The sequence below is a fragment of the Orbicella faveolata genome, unplaced genomic scaffold (assembly GCF_042242905.1).
Source record: "Orbicella faveolata isolate gen_17 unplaced genomic scaffold, um_ofav_v1 contig_12, whole genome shotgun sequence".
Classification (NCBI taxonomy): domain Eukaryota; kingdom Metazoa; phylum Cnidaria; class Anthozoa; order Scleractinia; family Merulinidae; genus Orbicella; species Orbicella faveolata.
This window is the reverse complement of record NW_028301539.1, coordinates 14,727,515-14,740,000: the sequence shown is the minus strand read 5'-3', so window position 1 is coordinate 14,740,000 and position 12,486 is coordinate 14,727,515. Positions and strand designations below refer to the sequence as shown.

At 39.2% G+C, this 12,486-nt stretch overlaps 1 protein-coding gene across 3 annotated transcripts in view; it reads right to left on the bottom strand.

Annotated features, from left to right (window-relative positions):
- The window catches only part of LOC110040455 (polyamine-transporting ATPase 13A3-like), a 188,958-nt gene that overhangs the window by 121,134 nt on the left and 55,338 nt on the right, over positions 1 to 12,486 (bottom strand). For all 3 annotated transcript variants that reach the window (XM_020745691.2, XM_020745692.2, XM_089282495.1), the window contains 2 exons: positions 11,506 to 11,572; positions 9,810 to 9,941 (listed from right to left, as the gene is read on the bottom strand). In XM_020745691.2, coding sequence (XP_020601350.2) covers positions 9,810 to 9,941; positions 11,506 to 11,572 — 199 coding nt within the window. The remainder of the gene's footprint in view (positions 1 to 9,809; positions 9,942 to 11,505; positions 11,573 to 12,486) is intronic.

Sequence of the window (12,486 nt, the reverse complement as noted above, 5' to 3'; positions counted from 1 at the left end):
TGGAAAATTAACTGCGATGATCATTCTTCACTGACATAAAATATTTTACCGGGCCATTTTTTAATTATAAGCCCCTAAAGTTCTAATTAAGGGTTTTTCAGCAGGTCAGCAGGTCAGTAACCTATTGTGTCACGAAAATGATAAGAACACATTTATTAATTATTGGGCAGTTTTTTGATACCGTGATTGTAGTATCAAATGATAAAGAGTGGTTACAATGACCCATCAAAATCTAACTGCTAGAAACTGTTTTGAACCACCTTAAGGGGGAGGAGCCATCCACTTGATGAGCAGATTGTGAGCTGGGAGTAACATGCATCCCAGGCATGTGACAAGGGAATGGCATATCATATTGCTAGTAGCACCACTGTCTACCATTACACTTACTGGGTGATGGGTGTGGAAGGTATCAATATAGGGGGATTGGCAGGTCTGTATACGGAGAGCTGGAGGCTTCTAATTGTGATCAAGGTTACTATTCATGTCATAAAATTCCCTATTGTTGGTACATGCTGCTGTTTCATTATCAAAGATGTTGGCAATCTGCTGTGCCATAGCAATATATTTAGAATCCTCCTCTGGGAGATGAAGGCAATCGCCTAGAAAATGGTTGGAGTTGGAATGACCAGCCTGTGTGCAAGGAGGGCATGATTTTGTTGACAAGAGGGCCTCATCCCCCTTCTAAGTGGAGTCTTGGCAGTGGCTGGCCTGTGGAAGTCATAGGATGCAGTATGCATGACCCTTGCATCATCTGAGGCTCTAGTTTCACCAGGTAATGAATTCAAGGCTAGGAACACCAACGTTATGGATGCCAATGTCCTCAATAACAGCTCAGTTCCATACCTGTGCTTGACTGATTTGGAAGCTCTGAATAGATAAGCTTTAACCATGTCAGGACAAAAAAGTGTTCTAGAGAAGGAGTCAGCTCCTCATCTTCTGGTACTGGGTCGCCATGGTGAGATATACTGTTAGCTTTGAGCAATGTGTCCTCCACAAAAGCCATCAACCTCTGGAACAAATCTTCAGGCCTTTCATTGGCTTCCAAGTGGATGTCAGTTAAGTTGGTAAAATGGGCTTGCATCATCTGAAATCCAAAATGCTGTCTGATGGTACTCCAAATATACTGCATAGAGGTGGAAATTTTCACCCGCGAGGGCAGTAATTGGTGATTAGTCCAAGCATGAGATTGAGAAAGCTTACTTCCTGTTGGGTGCTGAGGTGACTGGCCTCAGGTATGTCCTCTCTATCATCAGTAAAGCCTTGTAACTTTTCAGTTCCAGTCTTTTTACCCCATGTGACGTCCTTGGTGAGGAACGGGGCAAAATTATTGTGTAGTGACAAAGTGTAAAAGAGATGTTGTCTTCAATTTTCAAAGCTGTTTATGATTTGTGACTTCAATAAAAAATGAAAGATAACATTGCCTTTGACAATGCTTCACCCACAGGCTGACCTGTTACTGACTGGCACTGAATTTTCAAGGTCTCAAAAGTTCTTCTTTTAAAGTTGTTTTCTTCTCTAGTAATACCAACAGCTTTTGTCACTTCCAACCTTTGCCCTGTGTTCTTTAGATGTTCTCCAACCATGGAAAGCTTATGTCTATGTACAGCATGGACAGACTGGGATGCTGGCAAATACAGTGTGCAAAAGCTAACCTAGAGAACGAGTCATGAGGAGAGAGGACCACCCTTTCACTTTAGCACATCATCAAGTTACTTGTTTTTTTAAATTCTCTCAGTCACTTATTTTGTGTACAGAGGCAAATTCTACAAGCAGATCATGGGTGCACAATGGGATTCCCAATATCACTTATCATCACAAACCTATATTATATGAACGTTTAAAGCAAGGGGCCTTGTTGTGTTATCCAAGTCTGCCAGAGTGTTGGTTTCATTACAAGGATGACGCTTTTGCCAAACTACACAAGTATAAGGTGGGGGGTTTCACCAAGCATCTGAACTTCAGAGAATCAAACATCCAGTTCACAATGGAACCTAAGACCATTGGCAAACTGGCTTTCTTACATGTATGTGAACAAATTAAAGATGACGGATCAACCAAATTTACCATTTACCTAAAACCCACCCTAACAAATTAGTATCTAAATTTTGACTCCAAGTATCATCTGGGACACGAAAGGCCAGTAGTTAGAACACTTTTCTACTGTGCTAACACAATGATCTCAGAGGCAGAAAACAAGGTATACAAAATTTAACACCTGAGAGGTCTCTTAACTGCTCAAAATTCCAGACAAACAAAATGAGGGTCAGAGCCCAGAGAATACAGGTCAACAGAAATGCGCCACGTGTATCCTGCTTGCCTATATTCAGGGTATATCAGAGAAAATCTCACACTTTTTACAATCAGGGTATCAACACCTATCGTGTACCTTTCAACACCATCAAGTCCTATCTAGTACACACTTAAGACTGAACTACTGATGAAAAGCAGTATGGTGTGATTTACAAGTTAGAGTGCATGGATTATGGAAAGTTCTACATCAGGGAAACAAGCCTGGCCAAAGGAACACTCCAACACAACTAGTTTTAGCCTTTCAGCAGTTGAAGAACACCTAAAGAAGACAGGCCACAGGTTGAAAGATACAAAGGTGGTTGTCATTACTAAAGAAAAAAACAACTTTAAGAGAAAAATTCCCAAGGTCTTGGAAATTCAGAGCCAATCCCAGATGCCTAACCAACACCGAGGGTTTGAACTTCCAGCCCTGTACAGAAATCATAATACTTGTCAAGTGACTGTAGCCACAAAAGCTCATTTCAAAAATAAATTCTTGTCAACAGTCATCAACATTTAATTGCCAAAGGTGCTGCATCTTGTTGAAAGCTTGTAACAGATAAGAAACAGAACTTTGGTATCTTACTTAGCTCTTATTAACTGAGATTAGTTGGTCCGTATGGGAGAATCTTGACCAAGGTTGTGAGTACAGACCGAATGCAGTGAGATCTGTACACACAACCGAAATCAAGATTCTCCCATACAGACCTACTAAGCTTGGTTAATAAGATGTTTATTATATGGCAAACAAGAACAATTTAATTAGTTGAATGTAACTGGTTTGTACTAGGTGACATTTTGCTTGTGAACAGCGATGGGCTGAACTTAATTCTGCCAAAGTTTGCTCATTCTCTTCACTTTTTTTCTCATCAGACTTTTTGGCACTTCAATAAATAAATATTGTTAGCAGAAAATAGTCAATATTTTTGCATTTTAGTTTGCAAATTTTTCACCACAAAACATTACAGTCTAGATGGCGGTCTAGATGGAAAAGTCTAGACTACTTTCATTATCAATTTCAGCCAATAAAAATTGTGAGTTCGGTAGTTCCCAGTCCTTGTGAGGCACAGCCATATAATAAAATTACTTTTGTCTGCTACTGAGTCATGTAACACAGTATCTTTTATCAAAAATTTAAAAATGTTGCTGCATTGAATTCAAATGATGATTTTGTTTTTTTAAGCACTTTCATCTGAATGGGACAAATTTGCCTTGGAATCTATTCCTTTGGTGCATTTACCAGCAGGCATATATTAATATCAAGCTTCAGTTCTAAGTAATATTTGGCAGGCATCTATAATTTGCTTGTGAGTGTTTCTCCCTACATTGCTTTCATTTTTTGCCCAACCTGGCAAACATTCATTTCTTTCAAGACCAACTCCTGGAACTATACTTAGTAATGGAAATGGAATGAATTTATTCAAATTGGAGTGAGAATTTATCAAAAGTTTTGTTCATGTATACCAATGATGAGTATTTTTGAAATTTAAAGGGTTTTAATTTGGCAGGTACCTGACATGTCTGAACAAAAAAAGAACGTACTTAGTGTAGTGTATTTAAAAATTGAGTATATGTAGTAAGGAGATGACATAATTGATAAAAGTGTTGTTTTTTGTCACTGACTTGTGTATTTTAGCGAGACGTTTTGGCTAACTCTTAAGAATGGCTGACTGTTAGGATCGAGAACCGCCGGTCAACGACCCATTTGGCAAATCGCTCATATTTTGCCCAAAGATACCCTTAGGTGACCTAATTCTAAAAATCATATTTCAAGGTTCCAGCGAATTTTTATTTTTCACAAATTCGCGAAAATTTGAAAGCGCGGTCAAAGTGCGGTTTTTCGTGTAATAAAATGACCGAAATAAGGTGCGAGGACGAAGCGCTGGTAAAGTCTTAAAATAAATTCAATTGACTTCAAACTTCACACAAATGTGGAACAACCACTCTAATTTATTCCTCGTTTTAAACTAATCTCAGAGATGTTGATATAGTGGTTTTCCTAACCATTTTAAAAACACCTATGAAGCGTGTGAAAAATAACGGCAAAATATAGGTCATGTTTAACAGCATAAAAATGCATCTGGTACCTCACTTTCCGATTATTTTACTTTACAGCCTAGAAATATCATTATTAAACATATATCATGCCAAGTTTCATGCTCAAACTCGCAGTATTTCCCTTTGAGAAAAATGAAAATCTATGTCAATGTGTTGGGCGCAAATAACACAATAATTATACACGAACAAGAGACAAATCAGTTTCAACGGCGAAAGTAAAAGGCCATCATTCATAAAAATCCCGTCAATTCACTGCTATCAATAGAAACATAATGTCCACTACATAGAAACTGTTTTTAGACGTTTTCAAAACATTGCGCGTTAACTTTGTTTAATTTCCTGTCCGCCGTCATGTCTAGTCTGTCATCGCGTGTATTTCCTTAATGTAAACAACATTCTGAATGGTTTTCACAACAGACGCAAGAGATTTCCTGTAACCTTAATGTTTTCGGTTCACCAAAACGCTTTAAGTTCGTTAAGACACAATAATGGGTCAACTTGGAATGCTGTTTAGCCTTAAGGACGTTAAAGGACTGTAAATTAATCGAGTTGAAATATCTTGAAGCAAATCAAAATCGCGCCCTTATTCTAATTTGGCAAATAGCCGACCTCCGTTCAAGTTCAAGAAGTCGAGAGGTTAATTCAGCAATGTATTACCGGTACAACAACAAAATCAAACCGCGCTCATCAAAAGTGTAAGTTTAAAAGTGTAGTGGCAAGTCCCAAATAAATTTCGCCTATATAAAATGGAAACAAGAAGTGAAACGCTCTGCCCCGAAACAAATAAACAAAACATTAATACGACTAAATTAATCCGAAAATGTTACAGAAAACATACCTAAAAGCCGTCGATTCCCCTCAATACCACTCCACATTGCCTTAAAGAGCCCAAGCTTTCTGCTGTAAGAATCAGGGGCCTCAGGAATCTGTTTTTATCATATCGGCAACCGTGCTGCGTGGCTGATATTCAAGACTCAGTAAAAGTTGTCACACAACCGTACGAGCAGCCCAGTCACGCTTTCACTGCTCTTCGGCAATTGTTCAACATTTTGCAATTTACATAAACCAATTACAAGTTTAAAGTAGTGACAGTAGATTGAAATGCGCTTCTTAAAGCTGACCTATCCAGGAGCAATTATTTCTTGTTCTTGAATGGCTCTTAGTTGTAGCTACAGTCGGGAAGGGGGGGGAGGGGGTACCCCTGGAAATTTCGGATATCTGTATGCCGTGGAAGATTAAGTGGTCTCCAGCTCTTAACGCCAACACTGACACACCAGATGATTCTCAAAGTATCACAGGGATCACTAAGCTAAATAATTTTGAGTTTAGCTCCGCTGAGTCAATTACCTGTTGGCGCGCATATTGCATTGACCGTGGACAGGTGGAAAAACAGTTAAATGGGAAAAGCCTGGTGCACATTGCAATTTAGTGTTGTTCAACAGGCAATCGGTCAGGTTGTAATGCTAATCATATTTGATAGAATCTCAAGTTTTCTTTCAACCCATACTGGGGTGACATACTACTAGATGGGTGTGACCGGGAGCCATGAGTCAACTCAGTCAACTCGCAAAGCTTAACAGAAGAGTGATAGTGAACCACTGGTGGAAGGACTGCAGATTGTCCCTACGCTTTACCCTGATAGGCCTCTGTTTTATTCTAATGAACTGATGCTGTGACAATGATGCCAGTTAGCTTTATGAACATGCTAATGGTCAAGGGTTTCTTTTGCAGTATAAAAAAATCATAAATAAGTAGTTCTTTGTGAAAAACTATTTTCAGGAAAGTAAGCTGTTTGGGAGATCTATGTTTTCAGATGTTCTAGAGTGATTAGTCTGTTAAGGCACTGTTGTGCTGCGTCTACGCGCAGTGTCGGAAACAAAATGCATTAGATCATCTAATTTTAAGTCGATAAAGGTAAATTAATCGTTGCAGCGAATTTGGAAAGGGTGACTCAAATCAAAAAGGTGATTCAAACCTCGTTCCTAGAGTCTCTCATCTTACCGCCCAACTGAAGTACGCTCCAGGGTGCGGTAAGATGAGAGACCCTGGGAACGAGGTTGAGACGATTCGCCCATGAGTTTTTCCTCTAAAGGGTCTTCCTCCTCTACTCCCTCTCCCTCTCTACAAAAATTTAATGATCCTCCCTGCCCCGAAAAACTAGCACCTGAAAAAGACGAATATTATAAGGATCCTGGGCTCTGCGCATTTCCCGCGCCACCATTTCGGCGTCAAGCTTTCGGCCTGTCGTTTGACCAGTGCGGAATTTTGCCATAAGATACGAGTGCTGCTTGTCACTGACTGCCCTGAGAGCCGAACCCTCTTTTGAAACAACAAGGGCTTCTTGGTGGCCTATTGTGGCTTTGAGTAACGCGCCAACGCTTGCTCCAAGCAGGGTTTGTAGCACATTTTGGCTAAGTCCATAAGGGAATGTCTCTCCAGTGACTGAGTATATTTCTCTAGAGACAAGTGCCTCTCTAAAGTGGACAGGCTATGAAAGACACGAATGCAGCTGCCTTGAAGACATTAACACACCCCTGCCATGCATGGTTACTATCCATGGAAGCATCACCAGACGCTTTCTCGGTCACACCCGTTGATAATGGCACCGATGTTGGGGTCGCAGTGTTCGCGCCTTTTTAGAAAATGACCTGAAGTCTCCTTTAGAGAACGATGTTTCCAGCAGAAATAATGAAAGAGCGATGTCTGACTAAATTGCAAAAGAAACCCTTGACAATTAGCATGTTCGTAAAGCTCAATAGTATTATTGTCACAGCATCAGTTCATTAGAATAAAACAGAGGCCTATCGGGGTAAAGCGTAGGGACAATCTGCAGTCCTTCCACCAGTGGTTCATTATCACTCTTCTGTTAAGCTTTGCGAGTTGACTGAATTGACTCATGGCTCCCGGTCACACCCATCTAGGAGTATGTCACCTCAGTATGTGTCGAAAGAAAACTTGAGATTCTATCAAATACGATTAGCATTACAACCTGACCGATTGCGTGTTGGACAACACTAAATTACAATGTGCACCAGGCTTTTCCCATTTAACTGTTTTTCCACCTGTCCACGCTCAATGCAATATGCGCGCCAACAGGTAATTGACTCAGCGGAGCTAAACTCAAAATTATTTAGCTTAGTGATCTCTGTGATACTTCAAGAATCATCTGGTGTGTCAGTGTTGGCATTAAGAGCTGGAGACCACTTAATCTTCCACAGCATACAGATATCCGAAATTTCCAGGAGTACCCCCTCCCCCCCCCCCTTCCCGACTGTAGCTACAACTAAGAGCCATTCAAGAACAAGAAATAATTGCTCCTGGATAGGTCAGCTTTAAGAAGCGCATTTCAATCTACTGTCACTACTTTAAACTTGTAATTGGTTTATGTAAATTGCGAAATGTTGAACAATTGCCGAAGAGCAGTGAAAGCATGACTGGGCTGCTCGTACGGTTGTGTGACAACTTTTACTGAGTCTCGAATATCAGCCATGCAGCACGGTTGCCGATATGATAAAAACAGATTCCTGAGGCCCCTGATTCTTACAGCAGAAAGCTTGGGCTCTTTAAGGCAATGTGGAGTGGTATTGAGGGGAATCGACGGCTTTTAGGTATGTTTTCTGTAACATTTTCGGATTAATTTAGTCGTATTAATATTTTGTTTATTTGTTTCGGGGCAGAGCGTTTCACTTCTTGTTTCCATTTTATATAGGCGAAATTTATTTGGGACTTGCCACTACACTTTTAAACTTACACTTTTGTGACCTCGGTTTGATTTTGTTGTTGTACCGGTAATACATTGCCGAATTAACCTCTCGACTTCTTGAACTTGAACAGAGGTCGGCTATTTGCCAAATTAGAATAAGGGCACGATTTTGATTTGCTTCAAGATATTTCAACTCGATTAATTTACAGTCCTTTAACGTCCTTAATGCTAAACCGCATTCCAAGTTGACCCATTATTGTGTCTAAACGAACTTAAAGCGTTTTGGTGAACCGAAAACATTAAGGTTACAGGAAATCTCTTGCGTTTGTCGTGAAAACAATTCAGAGTGTTGTTTACATTAGTGAAATACACGCGATGACAGACTAGACATGACGGCGGACAGGAAATTAAACAAAGTTAACGCGCAATGTTTTGAAAACGTCTAAAAACAGTTTCTATGTAGTGGACATTATGTTTCTACTGATAGCAGTGAATTGATGGGATTTTAATGAGTGATGGCCTTTTACTTTCGCCGTTGAAACTGATTTGTCTCTTGTTCGTGTATAATTATTGTGTTATTTGCGCCCAACACATTGACATAGATTTTCATTTTTCTCAAAGGGAAATACTGCGAGTTCGAGCATGAAACTTGGCATGATATATGTTTAATAATGATATTTCTAGGCTGTAAAGTAAAATAATCGGAAAGTGAGGTACCAGATGCATTTTTATGCTGTTAAACATGACCTATATTTTGCCGTTATTTTTCACACGCTTCATAGGTGTTTTTAAAATGGTTAGGAAAACCACTATATCAACATCTCTGAGATTAGTTTAAAACGAGGAATAAATTAGAGTGGTTGTTCCACATTTGTGTGAAGTTTGAAGTCAATTGAATTTATTTTAAGACTTTACCAGCACTTCGTCCTCGCACCTTATTTCGGTCATTTTATTACACGAAAAACCGCACTTTGACCGCGCTTTCAAATTTTCGCGAATTTGTGAAAAATAAAAATTCGCTGGAACCTTGAAATATGATTTTTAGAATTAGGTCACCTAAGGGTATCTTTGGGCAAAATATGAGCGATTTGCCAAATGGGTCGTTGACCGGCGGTTCTCGATCGTAACAGTCAGCCGTTCTTAAGCCTTCATCAGTTGAAAAACCGCTTGATGTTACACATGACTTAAAAACTTTTTTAAAATTGAAACGTTGCGTGTGCTGTATGCGCGTGACTCAAGAGAATTTTAAGTGCGTGCCAAGGACTTGTAGACTTCAGGGATGACTATGTGATCATTACCAGCATTCGGGTCTTTTACAGACAGCAAGCTTCTAGAAAAAGCCGCTGATAATAATGTGCCTCATGTCTGACGACTTCAATCGTGTTCGATCATAACTCCAAACTTGCGTGCCATGTTCACGAATGTCATCATCACATGGATTTTGAAAACGTTGACGTCGTCGGACATGAGGCACATTACCATCAACGGCTTTTTCCAGAAGCTTGGATGTCTGTAAAAGACCCGAATGCTGGGAATGATCACATAGTGATCCCTGAAGTCTACAAGTGCTTGGTATGCACTTAAAATTCTCTCGAGTCACGCGCAACGTTTCAATTTTAAAGAAGTTTTTAAATCACACGTAACATCAAGTGGTTTTTCAACTGATGAAGGCTTAAGAGTTAGCCGAAACGTCTTGCTACAATATACAAGTCAGTGACAAAAAACAGCACTTTTATCGATTACTGTAGTGTATATATACCTGTTAGCATGCTCTCATTCACAATGCAGTTGCCACTTATAAGAACAGCATCACAGTGAACTCGGGAGCCTTTTGGTGGAATTACCAGCACATCACCAGGGACAAGTTCTTCAGATGTGACATCCACTTGAACTGTAAAGATTAACAATTATTGTTAGCAAATTGTCTTTGGAGCATGCTGTTGTGGTCAATATACTAGCTGTTAAATAATACTAGAGATCAATATCTATGTAAAATAGCCACCAGGATTGCTGGAAATCCCAATCTCCACTGGGACAAACTCTTGTCAGTTCATTTTGGTGAGAATCAACAGTGAACAGGATTTTGTGACTATTCTCAGCAAGAAGGAAATTCGTACTAGAAAACAAATGAATGTGTTTATAAAATGCTAGAGAAAAAAAGGCAAGGTGAGTATTTTTGTTACAGTTTGAACTTGAATATAGAAAAGTATTTTAGCAAGGACATTCCCACATATTAAGCAAAAATCCCCTTTTCTAGAACCCTCATTGTGATGAGTCTTTTCCCATGACCTTGGTTAAGATTCTCCTACACAGACCTCCCACTCAGTTAATAAGAAATACTTGAATTTCACATTTCCCTGTGAGTACAATAATAACTCCATGTAAAATGCAGGGTATAACCCTGTCATGAGTCAGCCTATCTAGTAACCAGAGCTTGTGGCCCCTCTGACAAAAATAATACCCAGTTTACCAATCTAGGGGAAGAGAAGAAGTTTTCGCTAGATTGTTCTGGGCAATGGGCACATTAAGACAATAACAAACTGACTCACTTTCTACCAGTCTATATTTTGCTGGTGTGTTGAGAAGGGAAATGTGCACAATAGTCTCAGACTTGATTTTACCATCAGGGCCAGGTTGTTCGGGAGCTGCTTAATGCTAATCCAGGATGAAACCTTAACTGAAGTATAAATTTTTCTTGTATACAAATTTTTTTCACTGCTTATTTTTTGTGTATTTTGAGATTATTCAAACTCAAAACAGAAGGTCAAACAATATCGGCAGAAAATCTCACCACAAAGTTACAAAACTGAAATCAAAATTCTCGCTTATCCTGGGTTAACTTAATCAGGCTTTGAACAACATGGCCCACGCTTTTAGCCAGGATTTGAAAAGTGTTATAAGATTAAATTTGGAAATACAGTTAACAATAAAGATTAGCGAAAAAACTGAGCAACGACGTTTCGGTGTCATCCTGGCACCATTTTAAAATGGTGCCAGGATGACACCGAAACGTCGTTGCTCAGTTTTTTCGCTAATCTTTATTGTTAACTGTATTTGAAAAGTGGGTGTCAAAAATGTGCTATGGGGCCCACTTAAAAGAACAATAATTATTTATAAGGCAACATATGGAAAATAAAATGATTCTCTTTAATTAATTAATTCTCTTAAGTGGCCGTCCATAGGACGCATGTACACCCATCTGGCTTAAGAGCCTGTTTACCATCCACCAAACTAATAACAGGCATATGGGCTTATAGGAGTTAAACAGTCAAATAAAACTAATTCATTCTTGAAAAGTTTTGCCAAAAACCTAATCAGCTTGTCTTTGTAAAACATGTTTCAAACAGTTGTAAACATATTTCAAACACGAATGCCCTTGAGATGCTATAGAGATAAGCACCCTTTTCATATGGAGGGTCACTAACAGTCAATTAATGTGGATCAATTTATATTACCTGCATTATTACGTAGCACAGTGACTGTTTCTGACACTGCCACCATGTCCCTTAACGTCACAAGGTGCTAAAAGAATAAAGACTTCAGCTTACCAACAATAAAAACAATAACCTACATCTACACCACAAAATGCATGTAAAAAGAAACAAAAAATACAGCATTGTTTGATGCTATTACCCTCCTAATACCAAACCCTCCCTTTCTAATAAGTGTTCCCCCTAAAGCCAATTTTTCTTTTGCAACTTAATGCAATTTTTGTCATCCAGAAATTACAAAATCAAAATTGTGCATGTAAACCAGCGGCAATTTTGATGCGACCCTAATGCAATTTATCTATGACTCCAATGGTTACAAGAAGAGCGACAAATGAGCTGCAGGTATGGAGGAAATTCAGAGAAGGGCAGTTCAAGGAGACTTGCACTGGTATGTCTTCATTGAGCACTGATAATAGCAGTGGCAATGAACAAACAAGCAGCAACAACCTTTTCCTCTACATGTACATCAAATTTGCCAAGTAATTCACAAAAGCAAAAAAAAGAGGAAAAATTCAGGGAAAACCCACCTACCTGCATCATTATGCCATTTTGTAACCAAAGTGTGTGCGCCTGCTCTGTGGCAAAACTGCTGCTCAAAGTTGCCATTTTTGTAAGTTGAAATCCAGTCGCGGCCAGCCGCGGCGCTAAATTGCATTAAAATTGCCCTACAATCACAGCTGGTTTACATGCACAGTTGTAAATTAATTTTGCAATTTCAACAAAACAAAAGTTGTGTTGAGTTGTACGACAAAAATTGCCAGTCTAAAAAGGACCTTACATGTAGGTGTTTTTTTAAAATTAGCACCCCTATGCCAAAAAGCACCTCTACCAATGAGCCCCCCATTGCAAACACTGCAAATGACATAAGCTACATCAGTGAACTATTTACAGTCCTCTGCTGTCTCATCTGAATAAAAAGTTGAACATGCTGAGTTTAAAAAACAG